At 34.5% G+C, this 24,809-nt stretch overlaps 2 protein-coding genes across 2 annotated transcripts; one reads left to right on the forward strand and one right to left on the reverse strand.

Moving 5' to 3' along the window:
• Positions 1-786: 786 nt before the first annotated feature.
• Positions 787-10,420, reverse strand: LOC146147919 (spermidine synthase-like). Its single transcript, XM_083387204.1, has 6 exons — positions 10,252-10,420; positions 9,668-9,881; positions 2,512-2,665; positions 1,908-2,137; positions 1,595-1,717; positions 787-1,525 (listed from the first exon to the last, which is right to left on the reverse strand). The coding sequence occupies exons 1-6, from the start codon at positions 10,380-10,382 to the stop codon at positions 1,454-1,456; spliced, it is 924 nt and encodes a 307-aa protein (XP_083243330.1). The 5' UTR covers positions 10,383-10,420; the 3' UTR covers positions 787-1,453.
• Positions 10,421-12,503: 2,083 nt separating this feature from the next.
• On the forward strand, positions 12,504-22,138 carry LOC146147920 (nose resistant to fluoxetine protein 6-like). The gene is made up of 13 exons (XM_083386727.1): positions 12,504-12,807; positions 12,889-13,034; positions 13,377-13,552; positions 13,764-13,915; positions 14,707-14,874; positions 15,766-15,955; positions 18,086-18,260; positions 18,586-18,665; positions 18,806-18,928; positions 19,158-19,332; positions 19,770-19,959; positions 20,155-20,313; positions 20,723-22,138. The coding sequence occupies exons 1-13, from the start codon at positions 12,519-12,521 to the stop codon at positions 20,896-20,898; spliced, it is 2,199 nt and encodes a 732-aa protein (XP_083242853.1). The 5' UTR covers positions 12,504-12,518; the 3' UTR covers positions 20,899-22,138.
• Positions 22,139-24,809: the final 2,671 nt, after the last annotated feature.

A 24,809-nucleotide genomic window follows, 5' to 3' on the forward strand; every position in this document is an offset into this window, starting at 1 on the left:
CCACCCACCTGACACAAATCCTAGATTAGTGGTTCTCAACCTTTTTGTACCCGTGGCCCCTTTTTGATGCTTTCAAATAGTCGCGGACCCCTTATATTTTTCTGATCTATTTGTGTTATATCACAATGAAAGTGGTACGTCACACTCAATGCGATTTACAACATGTTACAATGCGATTTTATCACTTACCAAGACTGTGATTAAGCATGTTTCCAGCGTTAATTAATTTAATAAAGGTATATTTAGAACTTTTTGCGGACCCCCAGGGGTCCGTGGACACCCGGTTGAGAACCACTGTTCTAGATACACCACTGTTAATATAGCCTCACGTAGGCCACTATCTTTCCTCACACCAAATTTGGGAGAAGCGTTTTCACGTTTGTGTAAAACCAGAATTACTTTTGATAGATTGAGTAAAGAATTAAATACTGAAGGCGAAACAATAAACCTTTATAAGATAGTTACGGATGTATAGCAGCTTAGCCCTATGCCAAAGTTTTTAAGTGGTTTCTGTTTTAAGCGCTGAGCTTTTTTATGCCTGTTTAGCTATTAACAGGCGCTATTGCAGCGTTGTTATATGTATTTATTATGAGAAGAAGATTTTGTTCTAGACACCTTTAAAAAACAAACACATTCTTAACAATAAACAAAATGTATCTTGTAAAATTCCTCCGAAGATTCAATTGACTGTACAAAACGCATTTTTTTATATTTATTTTTAGGAGTGCAATTGCACGAACGATGCCTTTGTGTCGGACATAACCTTCGACTGTAAAGGTTTGCGCAAACGCGGTAAAACCTATTAGAAGTTTATTAATATCCATCTAAATCTAAATCACGACATTTGCCATTTGAGTCTCTTTTTTCGACACTGATGTACGATCATACTAAAATAGCTCGCACATATAATATACACGGTGTCAAGTTCGGCGTTTGCAGTCTGGTAAATGTATGACCCTTATTACTCTCTACATCTTTCTTGCTGCACAGTACAAACAGTTATTTTTACATAATATATTATGTCAGCTGTTTACAAAATAAGCTGGGCTTTAGGAGTAATTTTCCTAAATGCAAGGCTGCCCAACTAATCAGCCATGTGCTTAATACGCCCGAAAACAGACTAGTCACGTATGAAATCGAAGCTTGTCCGTCAGATTTTAACATAGGCATGTAAGCAATATTCACTTTTGTTAGGTTAAACCTATTTTAATGGGTTTTCTTTTTGCTCGCTAACTTAAAAATTGTGTTTTGTATTGCAATGAGCTAACCGCTACAAACGCAATGCAACACGCCCTTTGTTTGTTTTTAAATAGGTAAAATTTGCGGTGACGTTTTGTGAGAAACGAAATCATTGTTTACAGGTGCGACGGTATGAATGCAACACGATTGCAGTGGACCCGAATGAGATGGTTTGGCAGTGTCTGAAGTAAAATATGGACAAGTATAGAGACGATTAGTCGTCATACTCGGAGTCGGGAGTAACGCAGTATATCCCACTCGCCTCGGCACAGTTGCTCTCCAACGCCTGCAAAGACACAGTTTTGGTTAAAGTAGAAGTTGAGCAACTATAAGCACAACATCTCCTAGTCCTTACCTTTTTTGCGAATTGAGGTAACACGAAAGACGCCTTGTGAACTTCATGATTGTAATATCGGAGATTCATTTGATTAACGTCTTCCGGTGCGATTATCCTGCAGGGATTGGCAAAATCGGTGTCCTAAAATATAATGTTAAAAATTCAATAAAAGTGATATGCAAAAAAATAGACATAAACACAAATATATGAATCCATATTTCGTGTCGACAAATCTACAACAGAGTCGATAACAAAGAACACCTTGAAAGATTTGCAAACTGCCTTACTGCCTTACAACATAACCGCTGTAATGGGAGGAAGAAATAGTTACCTTGCTTAATCCACAAAGCATGTATCCGATTTGGCCACTCGGATACGTCGGTATTGTGCTGTACGCGTAGCGCACGGACGGAAAAATGCTTTCGCAGAACTTCTTCATTTTGCAAATGAGGTTGAGGTGCAACCAGGCGCATTCCCCTTGCGCACAAATGATTCCTCCCGGTCGCAGCGCTTGGGACATCAACTCGTAATAGGGTTTTTCAAATAAGGTTTCGGCAGGCCCTGCAAATATAACTCCGGTTTAAATCAATCAGAAGAAAGCAGAATTTAACCTCGGAATTAAAATAGAAAACATAATTGTTTCTTCATAAAGCTGTCGCCGTCCGACCATGATGCAGCAGACATTTTCACCACGAAATTACTAACCTTGGCTCAACTGGCAGATATGCAAAAATAGCGAATTCGAATCTAACCGAGTCTAGCTTTATTGGTGACAAAACCATACTAGCATTTTATTTTACTACTGATTCCTGCTAGCCTTAATAAGGCTATACGGCGTTTTATTGAATAGTTTAGTCTACATTTTAAATATTTTAAATCGAAATTTGGATGCAGTGGAAGTCATTTTGTGAAGCCGGCATGAGACATTCAATTACCATCAGGATCTGAAGAGTCCGTAATGATGACATCAAATTCGTTTTTGTGCTTTTCCATAAAAGCCAAACCATCACCAATGTGTTGTGTCACCCTCGGGTCATTCATGCAGCTTGCCATAGAGGGAAGGAACTTTTTACAGACATCGATAACGACCTAAAAACGGCATAGTTATGCCATATATTTTTTAATCGCATATACGCACAATCCACATCCACGCAACTTCCTGTTGGAAAAATGCATTGGCTTATTTTATATAAATCAGTTATCCACAAAACGTAGTTTGGTGGTGGACAAACGACATCCTTTTGTTGAGCATGGGATGGCCATATTCTCTTCAAAAGTGTAAAAATTGTTGAAATTATATGATTCGGCCAGTTGTTTAGCCTTTAACTAAACAGGCACTTGGTTACAGTACGTTGTGGGACAGTGCAGTGCGTTTCTTAAAATCACTAACGCATCCCCAAACCATGTTTGAACCGAACAGGCGTCGATCCACTCATAGCAGATCTACTTCCGCATCTGTATGCCAGAAAACACAGCAAGCGTCATTGCGGGTCTTTTCGTTCAATCTTGCAAATATCGATTGGAGAGTTTAGGTAAAAACACGTGAAATCTACGAGGTGGTAGATGATTGCGTGGTTTTGCGCATTCATACATGGCTGAAATTTAAATAATTTTGGCAAACTTCGCACACTTAAACGCGCCCGTCGAAAGTTTCTCGGCTTTGTTTCTTTAAGTTAAAAAAATGAGGTCGTTTGCGGTTTTGTGAGTATGGGAATGTTACCCATTTATTTGTTTCATTGAAACGTTGTCCATAAATTTGATCTCGAACAGCTACAATATGAAGCCGGTCCTTGGTCGTTGAAACAAAAAAAACGGAATAGGGGCATGATTTAAGTTGAGTCTATCTAAATCGATGTTAGCCAGGCAGTAAATTAACTAATTTTGCGAAACAATGTCCATTTTTAAATTAAAACACTCGAAATTTGCAAAACTGTGAGAAAGAACAAAGCTGCAGCAATGAAAAACGAATTTAAAACGTGAATGTAAAGAACTCCAACCATCTCAGGTCAAGGCAAACCACGTTTGGATCTGAAGGCGCAAAAATTTCCCAATTCTTAAAAAGATTTATTATTATGTACAACAGAAGAAACTTACATGGTGTCCATCAGGTGGTTCACAAGGACTATATGGGGCTTATGTAGGCCTGGTCAAAAATAGCACAACTCGCCACCGGTAATATTTTAAAGGATTATCTTATAAAAATGATTAGTGTCTATCGATAGAAGAGTATTATGTTAGTATTAATAATATATAACTTAAGGAAAGAGCAAATTGTTTTGTTTTTTGTAGAAGAGTGTAACAAACTGAATGCCTTTCGAATCACGCTGTATTTTTAGCGCTCAGGTTCAAAAAGGTTGGTGACTTAGACAATCAAAAGGGTGGATATAAGGAAATAGGGGCGTGAGCTCATGACGGGAAGCCGCGGATGTTCGTGGCAAGCTCCAAACAAAAGTCAAAAAATTTGAACAACCCGTATACAAGCTGTTTGCGAATACTTGAAAAGTATTTTCGCGATTAATGACACTTAAACACGACCAGAAACGTTTGATATATAATGCGACAAGGCTCTTTCGCTTAAAAACAGGATGTAACATTTAAGGTTACAAATACTTTTCGCATGTTTCGATATTTTTTCTTCAACGCATATGCGTCAAAAAGGCCTGCAATCTTTAGAATACATTTTTAGGATAATATTTATAGGCAAGACAAAGTACCAAATTTTATTAGTCGCAGACGACAATTAAAAAAAAAAAATTGGTTTTTGTGCTTTTCCATAAAAGCCAAACCATCACCAATGTGTTGTGTCACCCTCGGGTCATTCATGCAACTTGCCATAGCGGGAAGGAACTTTTTACAGACATCGATAACGACCTAAAAACGGCATAGTTATGCCATATATTTTTTAATCGCATATACGCACAATCCACATCCACGCAACTTCCTGTTGGAAAAATGCATTGGCTTATTTTATATAAATCAGTTATCCACAAAACGTAGTTTGGTGGTGGACAAACGACATCCTTTTGTTGAGCATGGGATGGCCATATTCTCTTCAAAAGTGGAAAAATTGTTGAAATTATATGATTCGGCCAGTTGTTTAGCCTTTAACTAAACGGGCACTTGGTTACAGTACGTTGTGGGACAGTGCAGTGCGTTTCTTAAAATCACTAACGCATCCCCAAACCATGTTTAAACCGAACAGGCGTCGATCCACTCATAGCAGATCTACTTCCGCATCTGTATGCCAGAAAACACAGCAAGCGTCATTGCGGGTCTTTTTGTTCAATCTTGCAAATATCGATTGGAGAGTTTAGGTAAAAACACGTGAAATCTACCGAAGGTGGTAGTAGATTGCGTGGTTTTGGGCATTCATACATGGCTGAAATTTAAATAATTTTGGCAAACTTCGCACACTTAAACGCGCCCGTCGAAAGTTTCTCGGCTTTGTTTCGTTAAGTTAAAAAAATGAGGTCGTTTGCGGTTTTGTGAGTATGGGAATGTTACTCATTTATTTGTTTCATTGAAACGTTGTCCATAAATTTGATCTCGAACAGCTACAATATGAAGCCGGTCCTTGGTCGTTGAAACAAAAAAAAAACGGAATAGGGGCATGATTTAAGTTGAGTATATCTAAATCGATGTTAGCCAGGCAGTAAATTAACTAATTTTGCGAAACAATGTCCATTTTTAAATTAAAACACTCGAAATTTGCAAAACTGTGAGAAAGAACAAAGCTGCAGCAATGAAAAACGAATTTAAAACGTGAATGTAAAGAACTCCAACCATCTCAGGTCAAGGCAAACCACGTTTAGATCTGAAGGCGCAAAAATTTCCCAATTCTTAAAAAGATTTATTATTATGTACAACAGAAGAAACTTACATGGTGTCCATCAGGTGGTTCACAAGGACTATATGGGGCTTATGTAGGCCTGGTCAAAAATAGCACAACTCGCCACCGGTAATATTTTTAAGGATTATCTTATAAAAATGATTAGTGTCTATCGATAGAAGAGTATTATATTAGTATTAATAACATATAACTTAAGAAAAGAGCAAATTGTTTTGTTTTTTGTAGAAGAGTGTAACAAACTGAATGCCTTTCGAATCACGCTGTATTTTTAGCGCTCAGGTTCAAAAAGGTTGGTGACTAAGGCAATCGTGAAAGGGTGGATATAAGGAAATAGGGGCGTGAGCTCACGACGGGAAGCCGCGGATGTTCGTGGCAAGCTCCAAACAAAAGTCAAAAAATTTGAACGACCCGTATACAAGCTGTTTGCGAATACTTGAAAAGTATTTTCGCGATTAATGACACTTAAACACGACCAGAAACGTTTGATATATAATGCGACGCAAGGCTCTTTCGCTTAAAAACAGTATGTAACATTTAAGGTTACAAATACTTTTCGCATGTTTCGATATTTTTTCTTCAACGCATATGCGTCAAAAAGGCCTGCAATCTTTAGAATACATTTTTAGGATAATATTTATAGGCAAGACAAAGTACCAAATTTTATTAGTCGCAGACGACAATTAAAAAAAAAAAAATCGTTTTTGTGCTTTTCCATAAAAGCCAAACCATCACCAATGTGTTGTGTCACCCTCGGGTCATTCATGCAACTTGCCACAGAGGGAAGGAACTTTTTACAGACATCGATAACGACCTAAAAACGGCATAGTTATGCCATATATTTTTTAATCGCATATACCCACAATCCACATCCACGCAACTTCCTGTTGGAAAAATGCATTGGCTTATTTTATATAAATCAGTTATCCACAAAACGTAGTTTGGTGGTGGACAAACGACATCCTTTTGTTGAGCATGGGATGGCCATATTCTCTTCAAAAGTGGAAAAATTGTTGAAATTATATGATTCGGCCAGTTGTTTAGCCTTTAACTAAACAGGCACTTGGTTACAGTACGTTGTGGGACAGTGCAGTGCGTTTCTTAAAATCACTAACGCATCCCCAAACCATGTTTGAACCGAACAGGCGTCGATCCACTCATAGCAGATCTACTTCCGCATCTGTATGCCAGAAAACACAGCAAGCGTCATTGCGGGTCTTTTCGTTCAATCTTGCAAATATCGATTGGAGAGTTTAGGTAAAAACACGTGAAATCTACGAGGTGGTAGTAGATTGCGTGGTTTTGGGCATTCATACATGGCTGAAATTTAAATAATTTTGGCAAACTTCGCACACTTAAACGCGCCCGTCGAAAGTTTCTCGGCTTTGTTTCGTTAAGTTAAAAAAATGAGGTCGTTTGCGGTTTTGTGAGTATGGGAATGTTACTCATTTATTTGTTTCATTGAAACGTTGTCCATAAATTTGATCTCGAACAGCTACAATATGAAGCCGGTCCTTGATCGTTGAAACAAAAAAAAACGGAATAGGGGCATGATTTAAGTTGAGTATATCTAAATCGATGTTAGCCAGGCAGTAAATTAACTAATTTTGCGAAATAATGTCCATTTTTAAATTAAAACACTCGAAATTTGCAAAACTGTGAGAAAGAACAAAGCTGCAGCAATGAAAAACGAATTTAAAACGTGAATGTAAAGAACTCCAACCATCTCAGGTCAAGGCAAACCACGTTTGGATCTGAAGGCGCAAAAATTTCCCAATTCTTAAAAAGATTTATTATTATGTACAACAGAAGAAACTTACATGGTGTCCATCAGGTGGTTCACAAGGACTATATGGGGCTTATGTAGGCCTGGTCAAAAATAGCACAACTCGCCACCGGTAATATTGTAAAGGATTATCTTATAAAAATGATTAGTGTCTATCGATAGAAGAGTATTATATTAGTATTAATAACATATAACTTAAGGAAAGAGCAAATTGTTTTGTTTTTTGTAGAAGAGTGTAACAAACTGAATGCCTTTCGAATCACGCTGTATTTTTAGCGCTCAGGTTCAAAAAGGTTGGTGACTTAGACAATCAAAAGGGTGGATATAAGGAAATAGGGGCGTGAGCTCATGACGGGAAGCCGCGGATGTTCGTGGCAAGCTCCAAACAAAAGTCAAAAAATTTGAACGACCCGTATACAAGCTGTTTGCGAATACTTGACAAGTATTTTCGCGATTAATGACACTTAAACACGACCAGAAACGTTTGATATATAATGCGACAAGGCTCTTTCGCTTAAAAACAGTATGTAACATTTAAGGTTACAAATACTTTTCGCATGTTTCGATATTTTTTCTTCAACGCATATGCGTCAAAAAGGCCTGCAATCTTTAGAATACATTTTTTGGATAATATTTATAGGCAAGACAAAGTACCAAATTTTATTAGTCGCAGACGACAACGGTACATGTCAGCCTCGCGTATATGGAGCTAGTCATTTACGGTACACTGATCACTACTCGCTTGCTTGATTAGCTTCTTCTCTATCGGTGGCTTTTAATCAAGCAGGCGTGTATAAAAGCGATTAAGCAACTTGAAAATTCGACGAATTATCGTTTAAATATTGAATACGAGCCTTTGCCTTCCGAGCTAGTTTTAAAAGTTTGGATAAAGCTGACGACTTCCAGTTGCGGTATTACCGGATACGGTGCTAGCGCGCATGAATGCTGATTCGTTTGCGTTGGCTACATATGGGAAAGTAAATGACGCTGTGGGATGTTACGAAGCCGCAAATCATTATTTTTGCGAAAAAATGCGGTTATGTGTGATGGTGAACTAAGTATCCAACAACACTGCTGCGATGCGGAATAAAAAGCTGTATTTTATGAAGTGAATTTAGGACATCGTAAACATTTTATATAAGGATAAATACATAACATCTTGGCCTATCATGAAGCAAGTGTAGCGAATCTATCGTCCTTGATTCGAAAAATCCTTAAACAAATGGTTTCGAGAATGCCTAATTAAAACAAATGAACCATCTTATATATACCTTTTTGTTTTATTTTAGGAATTAAAAATAGCAATTTCTTTAATTAAACAAAAGAATAAAAACACATCAATTATTTTAAAAAAGTATCTGAGCTACCAGGCTGTTTTATAAATCTATTTTTTTTAATTAGCAAACGATCAGATTCTGGCTTCAATTTATAACAACGTATATATATGGAAAGTGTATTCCTGAGTTTCACAATTCGTGAGAAGAGGTTGTAATGTGATATTTTCAACGGATTTATGCAACGTCATAAGCACTCAGTAGCCGAAAAATTCAAATAACGTTTTTCAAACAAGAGTGCGCTTTTACGTTTTTTGAAGCCTGGGTTATTCACAGTTAACTTCAAACGGATGCCTATTTAAAAAATATACAGACACTAAAGGTTGATTTACACTAGAGTGTTCTGCGTCAACGTAAATTGAAGACCCCTAGACCTAAAACACGCTTTCCGAAGTTTGCCGTTAACGTAGCCAACGTGAACTAGTGTAATAGAACGCACCTAGTGTAATCCAGCCTTAAGAATATACCCCTTTTAAAGTTTTATATAATATATATATATATATATATATATATATAATATATATATATTTAACAAATTGCAATCTAGTTGTAAAAAGATATATTTTTGTGTCTTTTTAAAAACAAAAACATGTTTTAGCAACACCTTCAATCTGACAGCAACCGATTTGTCTATTATTGGAAAGCAGATTTGGCAAGTATTACTGACCATGGCTAGAGAGATAATACATGGCATAGTAAAAAAGAAAGGGAGTTTTGGTATGATGAAAGCTTATTGATGTATAACAATAGGCAATCAGTAACAAGTTTTAAAAGTGTTCACGAAACAACAAATCTTGAACAAACATTCTTGAATATTGAAGTTACAAAGAGCATGTGTAAAGATCACAAAAAATACTTATTTCCTTACTATTTATTTGTAACTTATTTTCCCACTATTAATTTGCTACTTTCTGTAAATAGTGTAAAAGTGATAGACATTATTTTTAAGATGCGCAGTCCGATCGTTTACAATTATAGAATGTTACTTAAAATTTAAAGATATGCAGTCTGATTTCAAAATACCTTTCCAGCTGGCATCATGTGCATTATCTGAAGATAAGTTAGTAACACAAAATACAAATAATTGACCACAAACAAGTTAATCTCGGGCATGATGAACTAACCTGGTCTATTTCACATTGAGTGACATTTTCAACACAGGAATGTTTTAAGGCTTCTCTGATCACCCCACCATCTCCTCCTCCGATGATCAAGATTCTCCTGGGGTCTGGGTGTGAGTAGAGAGGAAGATGGGTGATCATCTCCTGGTAGGAAAACTCATCACGTTCTGTGCACTGAATCACCCCATCAAGCACAAGGACATTGCCATATGTTTTGCTGCAGAAGACATACACATAATTATGTTACAGAAAAAGATCTAAAATGAAATAACAAAAGTTTACCTGAATAAAATTTATTTTAAAACAAGACATTTAGTTTTGTTAAAAACTTTTATCACACTTTTCCTAAATTAAGCCTTATTTAAATGCAACAGCATTCATTCAAACACATTAGACGATTAAACCCTTTGAAGTTATTTTATTTTATTTATTAGAAACAGAAGTTTGGCTACATTAAATTGCCAGACACGCTTTAAAGCTGGAAATTTTCAACAAAGTCAAGCTGATAAACAATTTAATATTTCGTATATATAGTTAATTTCCTAGTGATAATAGTTTATTATTAGCTCAATATTTAAAAAAATCACCTTTTGAAAACCAAGACATCCTGATATTTTGATTTTCCATGAAAAAGAACTTCTTCCACCTCTAAAGACATACATTGACCTGGCCACAAGTTGTTTAATTCACTAAACCAATTTAACTTCAGCTCATCCATTGTTTGGTACACTAGGCCTAATCTAGTTTGATGCAAAATTGCCTTAAAGTATTGTAGAAATTCACAAATAAGCAAGCAAACATTGTTATATCTGCCTAAGCTTTTTCACCAAAGGGAAACATGCAGACAAAAATTTTCATATCATATCCCCGGAAGAAAAAAAACCAACATTCAATTAATATTCAGTCATATTCGGCCTTAAAATTTTTAAGTGCTCAAAAGTGACTCACATAGGGTGATACATACCGCTACGGGCCTACTTCTCAAAACTAGTTATGACACTCTACCGCCAGTTTTTCAGGGATAAGTTATTAATATTCGTTCAAAAAACCATAAAAGTCGAAAATTTAAAATTGGGCTAAAAAGCAAGAATCCCCTAACTCGAGAAATAACCAAGATTTTCAGTCAAATTTTTTACACATTACTTAATGCGACATACCTTATCCAGCAATCAGACTTTTATCAAAATCTTTACAAGCTGTTATTAGTTTTAAGTTGGTTTTGTGCGATAGGGCCACGCTGACATTAATTTATGAATTCTGTTGGGTACTAAGGGTTGGTGTTGAAACATGCAAGTCTTGTGAAGCGTAATCGACTTAAACATTTTATCACCTGTTGAGAAACAAACATCCATCAAGGAAAACACACTCACTCGTTAGTGCTAGATTACTGTTAGATACTAAAAACTTTAGCATTGGTCTATAATCTTACCACAACACACATTATTGGGTGCGGGTTAGCAACTCAAATATTGTGCGTTGAAAAAACAATTCTTTGAAAGCAGTGGTAGGATGCTAGACCAGCGCCAAAACTTTTACCAGCGACTAACAACCTTCCTTGCTATAATTATAACATAAGGTTTTATATTTGTAGGCATGTGCAACGTAAAGTTTCTATGGGCAAACATGATTTGCGTAATTTGGTGAATAAGGTGGATCCGTTATTCGTGTTCAGGTTTTATCAGGTAAGACACAAGTTAGAGAAGCACTCAAATTTATTATATTATGTTAATTACAGAAATGTAACTGTTTTCTGTAAATTTTAGCATTAATCATATTCCGTAGATGATAGTGTTCCTCGGGGCATGAAACAGCTGAGACCACGCTTGGTCACGCTCCGATGAGCCGCTTAGCATCATATGAGGGGATCTTCCCTTTTATGTAATAGCTTGGCGATGTCGCAATGCTAATAATGATGATGCAAAATTACTTATGCCGTCAGCTAAACGCCTACGTTAAAGTTTTGGCGAACTTTGGTGTCATCACGCTGAGTTTAGTAGTCCACTTTTCCAAAAGTCGAATTCGCGTAATAAAGAAAAATATGGATGGCTTAAACTAAGTTATGTGTCTGAGTTATTGCTAGTTCTGAGGTCTCCAGTGCAAGTACATTCTGCAGGTTTATTTAAGTCTTTGGCGACCATTTGGTTCTCACCGATTAAGTATCAGCTGCTGCGGTGTAAAAACATAATGGTCACTTAACAAAATCATAGTGAATTTAAAACACCTGACTACCGTTGGGTTCATTTATGTTCTTGCTTTGTTTTATTTGAATCAAGTTTGCTAGGTTATTTTTTTTTCATGCAAAACAGTTAAATAGATATATGAGATCTATTCAAGTTTTTCCAGGTTTTTAAAGCCTATCATATTTTCCTAAATTGATATGATATAGTTCAAACAACAACTCTTTATGGGTGAATGTTAGCTAGCCAACCCTTTCACATTTAAATAAAGTTTAGATTGCATAATAAGCAAACAATTGTTATATAGAGTGTATTACAAAATGTATACATAAATTGCATAACATAAGTGTTTGTATTTCTGTTATTTAAACTAAACTTTTTTTTTTTAAGTTTTTGTTATGATTATTCGTTCAATCCTGATTGCATTCCAGAAAATCGAATATAACTTTTTCTAGGCCACATTAACACCAGGAATGGGTCTTCACCATTACTGACCTAGTTCATACGTTTTCAGCCCCTTTTTGGGTCAATTTATTTTAAATTAGTTAAGTTATCCATTTGTAAATAACAAAACATGAGTAGTTGTTTAAAGACTATGCAAAAAGTGTTTTATATAGCAATACACAGACATTTTAAAATCCTTAATTATTTATCAAGCTACATACCTAACTAAAATCATGAAAGCAGTGTCACTGCTGTTTTTGTTTGTTGCTCTGGTTGAATCTGGTGCTGACAATGTGATTATTTCAAAAGCTTCACCCTTGACAATGGTTAATCCTGTGCATGCACTTGCACAAAGTATTAAACAATCACAACCTGCAGAAGAGCTTTTTATTCAAAGCTTGGCAAAGGTAAGTCCAGCAATTGTCTATAATCACACATTTGAGGAACAAGACAGTTGTGCATTTTTCTTAAATCAACTGTTTTTGGATCTGACATTGAGAAAAGAAGGGTATGCTTTGCAAAGTAAGTGTTATTAAAAGTTGATCACTTGTATAATGAAACTTGAAACAAATAAATTGTTTGAAATTTTAATATATTTTGCAGTGGCAGATTCTTGGGGCAAAATGGGCAGTGGTATTCTCAGAGGAAATTTAATATGGCTTGGGCGCTTTGGGCAATGTATGGATGCAAAACCAGTTAATTTCACTACAAAGTATTGTGCACCACACTTAGGTCCTAAAACACCAATGGTAAGTTACTTTGTTACATAACACCTTCAATCTATGTACACGGTACACCAAAAATCCATACCATGTCTGTTATTAGCAAATATAGTTTTGGCATAAATCACATAAAACTTGGTTTGTTTATTGGTCAGTGTTTTCTAACTGTTGTTGGTTCTACTGAAGTTAATTTAGAAGGTATTTAAAAAAGTAGCTACGGTTTAACACAAAAATTGTCTAAATTTTTTTGTTTAGTGTGTGTTAAAGGCAATGCGGCCATATATAATAGGATGCTTTTTCTTGTCAAAAAACAAATATATATAAATATGTAGATGCATTTATTCAACTAATTTAATTTTCTGTAAACAGCTTGGTGCAGCTGGATTAACTCTTGGCTCTTGTTTTCCTGCCGACTGTTCTGTTTCAAACATTACTTCTGTTTTTGAAGCCGTTGTTGAAACGCTCCCAATTAAGGGCAATGTTAGTGTTACAGTTAGCTGTCCAACACAGTTTGCAACATGGGAAGGCAAAGATATTCTTGGAGTGTAAGTGTTTTGAATTAAACCTAAATACGTTTGTAGTTGAAAAAATGTTTAAATATCTACAATGAAAAAACATCTATTTGGTATCAAATAAAACAACTCTTTCATATGAAATGAAAGTGTGTTCTGTCAATATACATTTACCAGGCTAATCAGTATTTATACAAAGGCCTAATAAAACATGGGTATGAAAATGAAACCTAATATTTTCTAGGGTTATACTTGTTGTGATCTTTATCATTGTTTTCACTGCAACACTCTATGAATATTTTCTCATTGCCCAATTTCATAAAAGAAATATGAGAGATGAAACATCTGACAAAGCTGTGCTATATTCACCAGCAGTTGGAATAAATGAGAATTTGGGTATGCTTGACATAAAATAGCTAAAATGTAATTTAAGTCTTTTTGTGTAAAATTGGACTAAGAACATCATTCATCCTTATTGAAAAGTTTGCTATCATCCTAAATAATTTTTGCTCTGAATTTATGAATATTTGTATCTGTTTATGTCTACAAACAATAATAGCTATAACAAAGTGCCTTTTAGAAAAACACAAGGGACTATATCATATTATGTACTATTTTTTATGCATAGCGTCACAAATTCACAATAAGATATCATAAAACTGTTATCCTAAATGGTTATTGTTTAGCATAACCCTACTAAATATTGCATTTACTAAAAACTAAATTACTTCTATGATGTTTCATTCTGAGCCAGTTTATTAGCACCAGTTACTGTCTCAAGGGCTACGTTGGTTTTAGGGTACAACTAATAGAATTGTTTAAACACAATTTTTTCTCACAAAATGCTTAAGAAAAATGCCTTTATAGGTTCATATTTCATACACAGCTTTCCCCTTCCCAGGTGGATTTTCCATTAATATATTATATAACAAGCTTTATTTATGCTCATAATGGCAAAAAGGTGTTTTTTTTCGTTTCTAGTCTTATAGATATAATAATTGCAATGGCATGACTGGCTTAAGCTGCATTATAATTATCTAAGTTAGCAGAAGGCAGGATATAGAACTGAAGTGGGCATCTGAAACAAGCACCTTTAAGTATCCCTGATTTTTGGCACCTTTATGTATTCCTGTTTGTTTTTTGTTATTGCCAGTTTGTTTGTTACATATTAAAACTTACTTCACCAGCAAAGCATCAGCAATTGTTTCTCTGTTTTTCGGCCAAATCAAACATCGAAAGGCTCTTGTCGACAGAGCAGAAAACCACAGACATTCATTGCCTGCATGGCATGCGATTTTTGAGTATGTCCTGGGTTATTCTCGGGCATTCCTTTCTGTTTGTGGCATTATACACAGGTAAGCATATGTTACAAATGTTAAAAGAAAATTACAAAAATACTTATTGTTCCTTTGTTCATAAGTGTGATCTTTTTTTTTACTTAATGAAAACTAAGATGGAATTTGACCTGTTGATGTTTTGTTCAGTAACTTCTAGTGAAAGTAAAAATGCTATCAACGATAAAGTTTATTTTGATCTATAAGACATTAATGTAATTTACAAAATTAAATCCAATTTGTAAGTTGAAATATAGTTTATTTTGTTATTAATGCAGTGGTCAACATTGCTAAAGCAGAACTATTTATTGTAGCTAGTTAGTGTTGATCAATATTTTAATGTAATTCAACAAGTTTCACCATTGACTAAAACTTTATCCAGTATATTATATATAAATAAATATTATACACATTGGTAATGTTTAGGTTTATTTATTTACAACTTTTCTCCTGAGACAGTTGCAAATAACATGTAGAACTCATGTCCCCTGTTTTATTAGGTTTAAATATTAACATAAATAATAACTTATGTTGCATTAAATCAGTCATGTCCCATGATGTGATTACCTAATGCATTTTGTATTGCTTGATCAAATACAGTTATTGCATAATTTTGTTGACTCAAGCTTATCATGAAGTTTTGGCAGTAAAACCCAATTCACTGCTGGCAATGTGTAACTTTTAACTACACCAAATAAAAGCTGGTCATGTTGTGAAATAATTCCATTGACTTGTAAAACATTAATGTGACTAAATATTTTTTCTGTCTAAAAACAAAATTATAGAATTATTTTTTTTTGGTTAAGTATGTTAGCAATGTAGTTAATTTCTGTCAGTATTTTGTCATATATAAAATAAAATAAAAACTAAAAACATAACAATAAAGGTGTTGAACGTTTTCAATTTTTTCAGATAACATATATTTTCCTGCAAGCTATCTGGTAAATCACTGGGAATTCCAAGCAATTGTTAATGGAACATTCTCAGTGGATTCCTTTTTTTTCTTAAGTGGCCTCTTAGCAGTATACATAGGTTTGCGGGAAGTTACAAAAAGAAATGGAAGCATGAATGTGCCTTTGATGTACTTGCTCAGATACATAAGGTTGGTTGTGTCTATTAATAAAATGTTGTTACAAACCAGCTTAAAGATCAAATTCTGCATGTTTTTAATTAACGTTTCTTGTGTTTTGTTGTTAACATTTAACATCATGTGCACAATTTAAAAAGGACAGTCCACATTTCGCAACACTAAAAAAGAGATCCTTTTTTCTTGCCTAACAAGTCAATTTAAGCACAGTTAATAGCTGTGCGCTGCCTGTGCTGGTATCTGGTGTTGGTGTAACAGTCTCCTAAACTGAAGCAGTTAACAAAGATGTTACTTTCATGCGCGTTTTCGGGTCAATTATTTTTCCTTAACCGCAGGTCACATTTTACCTGATTTGACACCCATGCGGTGCAGTTGCAATAATCATGGCATAATAATGATTGAGATAAAATATATCCGTTTTGTATTTCTAGTGGTGAAAGTTATGCTAGTAAATTAGCGTAGTCCTCTGCCTAAAATTTTGTGGTATTCGTTTAGGTTTTCAACTAAAGTTAATGATTGCACACCAACAGTTTTATAGCTTGCGCCCTGCGGAAATGTTGAAGACGCAATTGTTCACTTTGCTTTTGCTGGAATTGGCTGTTTCGGAATACATTATTTGCATGCTTTGTGATGTTATTACAGTCACTATTTTATGACTCATTGGTCAATAATGTCAGGCGAAAAGGGTGGAATTCCCTAAGTTGAAAATTAGGTCCCCTTTTTTGGATTTCTGGATACCCCAGGTCAAACTTGCGTTCCCACAGTATACCCACATCCCACAGTTTCCACAGTTTTTTTCTCAAATTTGGCCTTTTAAAGATAAATTTACCCTCTGTTTTATCCTACTAAATTTGCAAAACTGCTATAAAAGCAGAAACACTCAAAGCACTACAGTAGTGGTTCTTAACCTTTGCTACCCTGTCAAACCCTAATGTTATTCTGCAATCTTTCACAGAACTCCAAACTTTACTCAGTATCTGTTTTCTTTCTTTTCAAAACGGGGCAGATCCAGGATTTTGTTCAGGGGGAATTTGAAGGTTTTTAAGAATAAAGTTATGTCAGATGTGCTGTCATAAAGCAATTACTCTTGAAAATACCTATTGTTCTCTAGCGAACCCATGCTTAAATATCAGGTGAAACTTGGCATAAGAATAATTTTGATTTATTTGGGTTAAATTGGCAAAACTTTGAGTTTAAACGGATACATTATTGAATAGGTTAAAATTTAACTTAAAGTAATGGCATTAATAGTTCAAATTAACAAAAATTACCCCAAAATTGTATTAACATAAGTAAAGTTGGCTCAAACATACTTTGGGCATGGCCATGGCCAATTTCAAAAAAAACCAATGGTGATATAGGTTTAAGTGAGTTATGTAATAAGGTTTCAGGAGAAGTTCCCATTAAACCTCTGAAAGAGCTTTGTCGACCACAGGGGTTTGATCAAACCCCAATTAAGAACCACTGCATTACAGTGATGCAACTTAATATAATAACATTGAGGAAGAATTGTTGCTTATAATCAATTGAGATTTTATGTTTTGCTTTGCGTCCACATTGTAAATCATCTAGGTCAGTGGTTGTCAACCTTTTTTCTTTCGTGGCCCATTTTCGTTGCACAAAAATTCTGTGGCCCAATAAATGTTTATAAAAAAACAACTATAAAATAGGTTTAGTACAAAAAAAAGCAAAACATGTTTCAAAACAGCCCACTGGTTAAGAACCGCTGATCTAGGTACAATGTTTACAAGAGTTGCATATAAAACAACCTAATAACCTAACTAAAAAATATATTTAATTAGTGCCTGCCTAATTTTGCCAATTGTTTCAAGTAAAATAGACTACATGCCATCCAGTAAAAATTACGAAAAGTGGACAAAATGTACCTAAAATTAAACCAAACCTACCCCCAAGAAAAAAAGAATCACCATTTAGGAACTCCGTGTACAGTAGTAGAATTGTTAATGTACTTTCCTATAGATAGGCAGTTTTAAATGTTGCATGCGAACTGATATATAAAGTATAATGACAGTAAATGATTAAGAAGTTTACTATCAGTTTTTTTAAATATAAGCTAATTTTACAGCTGGTGCCTTAAATTTGCTTAATACATTCAGTTTTTAATTTTGTATCTTCATATTTTAGATTGACACCAGCATATGCATTTTGTATTTTGATGTCGGTTAGCATTTGGCCAAAAATGGGCTCCGGACCGGTTTGGCCAGCTTTGGTTAATCCGCTATCCAGCGATTGTGCAAAGTACTGGTGGAGTAACTTGTTATACATTAACAATCTCTACCCAGCAAATATGGCAACTGAGGTGAATTTTTTAAACTTAAAAATTAATAAAAAATCTTATTAACTATTTTTAACCTGACATTATAAGTTTTTTTTTATAAATGGTGTTTATACATATTACATAACATTTTGTGTGGCTTAGTTAAGGATTTAGAGCTTTATTTAAAACAAGTCTAGTGTGAAAATTAAAAAGTAATTTATGCAATAGATACTTTATTGTTGTAAAGTAAACATAATAAAAGTTTTTTACTACTTGTATCTTTAAGTTGTTCCAAAATGTTTAATTAATTATTTTCTGGTATCTATAACTAATCTGCCCTTGCTAAATCAACCTTATACAAATTTAGTGCTATGCGTGGGGTTGGTACCTTGCCAATGACATGCAATTCTATTTGTTCTTGCCTTTGATTCTTTATCTTCTGTACAGGTAAGTTTAGTGCTTATTTAGTGTTACTACAGTCTGTCAATACAAACTAAAGCCAACTGTTTTAAATTAATATAGTTTCAAGTTAGTTTTAATTAAAAAGAGTTAACATTATCAAAAATATACAATTTTTCTGTGGTCAGGTGGCCAACTAGGGGTCTGGCCGTTACATGTGGTTATTTGCTGTCAAGCATTATCATCACAGGAGTGTTTTCTTCAATCACCGATCAACAGCCTCAGATAATTAGCATAGGCCAATTTTCTAAGTAAGTAATATTGTGACTTATATCTTACAGTTGAAGTAGTAATTTTATTCGGTTTATTGTAATAATGTAATATCAATAAATCAAATTTTAAATACTACAAAATTATAATTTTTGCTGCTTCGCCTTATAATTGCAGTAAACCTCCATTAGAAAAAAGTTGAATGGCGTTAAAAGTTTATAGTTTATTTTTCCGAAAAAGATTGCCTGTTTGTATTTTTCATTCTTGCAGCCAAATGGTGAATCCGAAAGGTGAAGGGGGTGTTGGTGATGCCAACAGTCTAATGAACAACTTGTATATTTCTGACCTCTATGCAAAGCCCTGGTGTAGGATCGGAGCTTACATGGTTGGGATTTTGGCAGGCTACATAATGTTTATTCGACAGAGAAACCTGAAGATTCCCAAAGTATGTTGTTCTGCTAGTTTCTAAAAATCAAGAATTAATGTTCAGATAGTCAAGTTTTTTAAAGTTTTTCTTCTTACGTGCTTAAAAGGAAAAAAGTGCAACAAATGTTTAATTAATAAACAAATCATTGATATACACGTTGTCAAAATCAGTTTGTGCCTAAAATTCACAAGGGGTTGTGTTATGACTGAAATCAGCCATTTCGGAAGTCGCAGTAATTACTAATAGGCGCTATTATCATTAGAACACCGTGTTAGCACGTTGAGGAAACACATAATCTAAATTTTTACATGGAATTTTTGTTATATATAGTATGCTTTTTTGTCCAATTTTACATCTTGATCATCCCACTAAATTTAGGACTTTTTATCTTTAAGAATTTTACCCACGGTTCTAACAGTTTTTTAACCAAATTTGTGTTTTGCCCCTTTTTCCAGATTGCTGTAATAATAGGGTGGTTGACCGCCATCGCAATAAACTGTTCGGTCATTTACGGCCTGTTTCCCACTGTCAGCCATGGTGATCAGTTGTCGGTCAACACAGCAGCATTCTACAACGCAATGAGCAGACCCATGTGGTGTGTTGGGCTTGCTTGGGTTGTTATCGCATGCGCCAACGGTTACGGCGGTAAGAGAAAAAACTAAAAATACATATAGAGACATTTTTGTTTGTTAATTAAATTTAGTTTTTGTGGCTGTTTGTTTGGCGATTGATAAAATCCTGCTGGAAACTTTGTAAACTTTAAAGATAACTATAAATCTTTCCAACGTTTTCTTTATCATTATTACTGAAAATTTTTAACATTTTATATTATTCTTTTAGGCCTAGTTAACAGCTTCCTCAGTTGGAAAGGTTTTATCCCATTGAGTCGTTTGACCTATTGTGCCTATTTGATTCACCCAATGGTGATTTGGTGGTACTTCGGTACTCAAGAAGTCTTGACACATTACAGCATTCAATCGGTCATGTTGTTGTTTTTGGGTAAGACTATCTTCAGTTAAATATGTTACAAACTTATTCCACAAGTTACCTTCGAGCTCGACACGAATATTTATATTTTTGTTTCCATTTTCGTATGATAATCAATTTAGGTGTTATTTATAGCAGAAAAATAAATGTATTTTGACAATTAGGTTTGACATTAAGAATGTTTCGTACAGTTATATTCGTAGATGACAGACAAATTCTTCTCATTGGATCTAAAAAAATATTCTACCAAAAAGTAGAACTAAATATATTTAAACACGACTAAATACTATATTGAAGAATAGTTGTTGTCTCGACTGAACATCTGAACGTATTTTACTTTAGCTTCAACAAATTTCAGGGGTACCTGTAGCATGCTAAAAATATATACCGAGTTCAATGTGGCAAACTCTTTGATTTACAGGGTCGTTGGTCCTAGCGAACCTATTGGCTTTTCTGGTACACCTTCTTGTCGAGGCACCAATCATTGCTCTCACAAAAATACTTACCGGCAAAGTTCAGCAAACAAAGCCAGTACAGACTGTCGATGTCCAATTCGAAAACCAGGCACTAGAGTTTGGTGGCGAAGCAACAGCATGAAAATAATTCAAATGATGTGTTTACGTTAATTTTTATTTTTTACTGCACTTCGTGTTAGAAAGTTACATAGTAAAGAAATAAGAGGTGGTTTGTTATTGTGCTGGCCATGAAATTTATATTGTTTTGCTTTTAAATTATATACATGAAACGTCAAATAATCAAATTGTATGTATTTGGAATCTTTAATTGTTGTTTCAAGATTAAGAGTCTTGGATTGTCTTCAAATTCATTTCATAAAAATGTGTGACAACCCTGTATAAATCGCTCATCTTATTATTTATTAATGAATAACGTTTGCGCTTCGTATTACTTCTTTTTATGTTGATGTTTAGGCAAAACTTTTGGTAGTTATTTGAGGAGTACAAATGTTGTTGATACAAAACTTGAATTCAGGATTATAAATCTTCAAACTGTACAATACGTTCAGTGTGCCTTAGTTCTTAATCCTTTTTGTTATATACGCACTTGTTTTGCGATTTAAGTGCTCGTTTAAAAGCTGTGGAGAAGGCGTGAAATGTGTGTATAATTACGGATGATAATTTTCCTTGGTTTTACGTGCGTCTGTTGACCACCAATCGTTTGCCTCTTTTGCGTCTTAATGGAGAAATGCCCTCTATTTAGCTGATATATGCATGCAATTGGGATTTGATCGACACACGTACTGTTACTTGGCAGGAAAACTAAGTTTTTTTACTTGGTTGAACAGTAATAAATTGAAGGAAGTGATGAGGTTATTGCAACTATTCAATTACTTCTGTCACGAATCTCACTGTTCAGAACGAGCGAGTTCTTAAAAAATAAACCTCCCGTTTACTGTTTAATTTGCACGTACCCAATATGTAGAATATGTTTTACAAAGCTTAGCACGTTGTAAAAACAATAACCCCTTCGTGAAAGTAGCTTTGTATAAACCAACATTTTCAGCGCCATATCTGTTTCGAATATCTCTTCACTATCCGAGTCTTCACTGTTTTGGTATAGAATTGTTTTCTTTGACTTAAATGGACGAAAGTGTTTAAATTTTACCTTATGCAAGACGAGAAGAGCACTTGATGTTTATGTATCTTATTTTGCGACAGTATATTTTTTAATTCCACACTTAATTGGGCTTAATGTGTTAACGCCTATTTGATTTTTCACTTCTTTACCGTGTTTTGTACAATAATTTGCTGTACCACCTTTCATTTTTACTCGTTTAGTAATAGATTCAGTTACTCTTTTGTAATTTTGAATAAATACAAATGAATGAAGACGCCCTTTTATTTGTGAAGTCTTACAGTTTAAATGTATTAGGTTTACTATATAGTTTGTTTAACATTTCTTTATGCTTGTTTGACCAAAAATAAATAAAGGTTAACACAATGTTTTATATCCGGTCTGTAAACGCCAAGCAGTTATCGGGCGCTTTATGAACAAACTTCGAAGATTCCAAAGGCTAATAAAATTACTTTCTGCTTGCTAGTAATTATCATGTGTGTTACGTGATGTTTAGGCAAACCATCTTAATCTAAGTGCGTCCACGAATATAAGGTAAGCTCGCGTTGTGTAGGGAAATATCAATAAGCTTTGGCATTCTGCTCTGTTTCCCTTTAATTGAAAATAACGTAACGCGAGGTTTCAACCAAGGTTGTCCGGTAATTTATTAAACATTAATTTATCCAAACACGCAGGGTGGGATAAACCATTAAGAAAAATAAGCCCGTGCTTAGAGCATCAAGGTAAGGTGGCACCACAGAAACTTTAATAGCCAAATTTTTAATGGTGCCTCAGTGTTTAATAAAATAATTCAGACCACTTAGACATCAATAGAGGCCCGGTCTAAACATTTTTACCTCTTTTTTTTGATTGACACAGTAGGCCTTTAAGACTTGATTTTACCTACGTCAGTAATGAATTGAATTAGGATTCGGCTGGTTGCTTATGGACAGCGACTTCACTTGGAAGCAAATAACTTGTCTGAAAATTAGGTCATTTTATATGTGCAAAAAGCCAAAATAACATTTTTTTGTGTACTCGGGAGCAGGAGCGGATCTAGGATTTTTGTTTAGAGGGGCCATTATTTTTTTTTTTTTCAGAAAGGCAAAGTTCCGTTATAACGTGAATTACACAGTTACGTCAAAATGTGACGCCAAGAAGTTGTCTATAAACCTGCTCACCTGACACCTAGCCCTGGCCGGGAGGACCATTGGCTTTTCGCTAGAAAGGAGGACAAATCCCTTAAGATAGGATATAGCTTATGGTAGCTATATCCTATCTTTTTGGTAGCTATATCCTATCTTTTTCCGCAATTTGGTGCATCTTGATTGTTTAAATAATTCCTATTTTAAAAATGTTGATACCCTTTTAAGGTGTGAAATAATAACCAGTGAATTCTAAAGGAATCTTATAGTCTAATTTTATGTTATGATTTATATTTCTTTCAAAAATCGTTAAACTACGGTTACAATACAAAGTAAAATATTTAATGAATGGGAAATAACGTGTATTTTTCCGACATAACTGAGGTAATTGGGCGTATTCATTCATCCGGAAAGTTTAAAGTTTATGGTAACATGATCAGGAAAATAGAGAAAAGTGTGCTGTGCGAGCAAAGCTAGCCGTTATTCAAAGGCTTCGTTTGGTGTTAACATAGAAAACAGTTTACAGTGGTTCTGTTATATTGTGAAATATGTTTGTTAGTTTCAATTACTTGTGAGACCAATCTCCAACACAAGTTTCGTTTCTTTAAGCGTGTTGTTGCAGGACAAAACCCCTAGAATTCTGATCGTAATGACGTCATACTGGCTTCCTGATATTGCCAATTGACGATAAGAGGACGTCACCTTGTAGTTAAAATTTTAGTTGCATCAATGTTCTGTTACAAACAAAATCCAGTTGTGTTAAAATTTCATTTTTCTTTTATGGTTCGATATTTTTATAAATTTATGACATAATAAACTGTGGTACTTGTCTAGAATCCTACCACTTTTTCTTTACCGTAATGAAACTAGTTGTCAAAATGGAAATTAGGCAGGAAATAAATAAATATATAAGAAATAATTCTAATAGTAATAACTGACTTACCCAAATGCTAACTCACAGCCACAAGCGCCTACTATTTGAGAAGTTAGTGTACTGTTGATTTGATTTCATTGCCTCTCCTTGTATGATTTAAATTTTGTGCAACAGCTCTCACACGCCCGATTATATTTTAGTCCCTTTCTTTGAGGTGTAATACTTGGGCAATGAGAAAAAATACAATAAAAAAAGTTGCTTTTTGTTATATATATCACAGAATTTTGGCCATATGTGCCAATGTGGCGTATGCAAGTTATGGAATGTTGTCTGGCTCACATGATTATACATGTTCATAAAACTTTTATTGTTCTACCATTTCCAAGAATAATCCCTTGTATAAAAAATCTATATAATCTTTCAGGATGACAAGTTTGTCTTTTCAGAAATTTTAAAAGTCTGTATCTACTACAGCAATGTACATCATAATTACACTTGATAAAAATACACTTTATACCTAACAACATCTAACTGTCTACATGGTGTCAAAATTAAGTGTGAAACATTATCTGTTTTTCTGTATAGAACTAAACATCTTATACAGTCTTTCAATTGTACCATAGAAATGTTGGCGATGGCCTAGAATTCTACCACAATTATTAAATCACTGTACAATATTTGGGTTAGGGTGTGAGTTAGCATTTGGGTGTGGGTGGGTCAAGTGTTACTACTTTCACCATTTTATAATTAGTACTTGATCCATCCTAACCCAAACGCTAACCTGCACCCTAACCCAAGTAACTTGCATTGTGGTAGGATTCTAGACCAGCGACATAATGTTTGACCATATTTCAAATGGGTAATAATAATTTAATTAAAATGTGCTAATAAAAACTTGTTAATTCTTATTTAGATTT

Source organism: Ascidiella aspersa, chromosome 4, assembly GCF_963924565.1.
Source record: "Ascidiella aspersa chromosome 4, kaAscAspe10.2, whole genome shotgun sequence".
Taxonomy (NCBI): Eukaryota; Metazoa; Chordata; class Ascidiacea; order Phlebobranchia; family Ascidiidae; genus Ascidiella; species Ascidiella aspersa.

What these genes read in the sequence shown, in the direction of transcription:
- LOC146147920 (XM_083386727.1), top strand. Translation starts at nt 12,519, where the DNA reads ATGAAAGCAGTGTCACTGCTGTTTTTGTTTGTTGCTCTGGTTGAATCT. An exon ending in AGAAGGGTATGCTTTGCAAA is followed by an intron (nt 12,808 to 12,888) that starts GTAAGTGTTATT and finishes TATATTTTGCAG; the next exon opens with TGGCAGATTCTTGGGGCAAA. An exon ending in TACTTGCTCAGATACATAAG is followed by an intron (nt 15,956 to 18,085) that starts GTTGGTTGTGTC and finishes TTCATATTTTAG; the next exon opens with ATTGACACCAGCATATGCAT.
- LOC146147919 (XM_083387204.1), bottom strand. Translation starts at nt 10,382, where the DNA reads ATGGATGAGCTGAAGTTAAATTGGTTTAGTGAATTAAACAACTTGTGG. An exon ending in CTCAATGTGAAATAGACCAG is followed by an intron (nt 2,666 to 9,667) that starts GTTAGTTCATCA and finishes TGCCGTTTTTAG; the next exon opens with GTCGTTATCGATGTCTGTAA. An exon ending in TGCTTTGTGGATTAAGCAAG is followed by an intron (nt 1,718 to 1,907) that starts GTAACTATTTCT and finishes ATTATATTTTAG; the next exon opens with GACACCGATTTTGCCAATCC.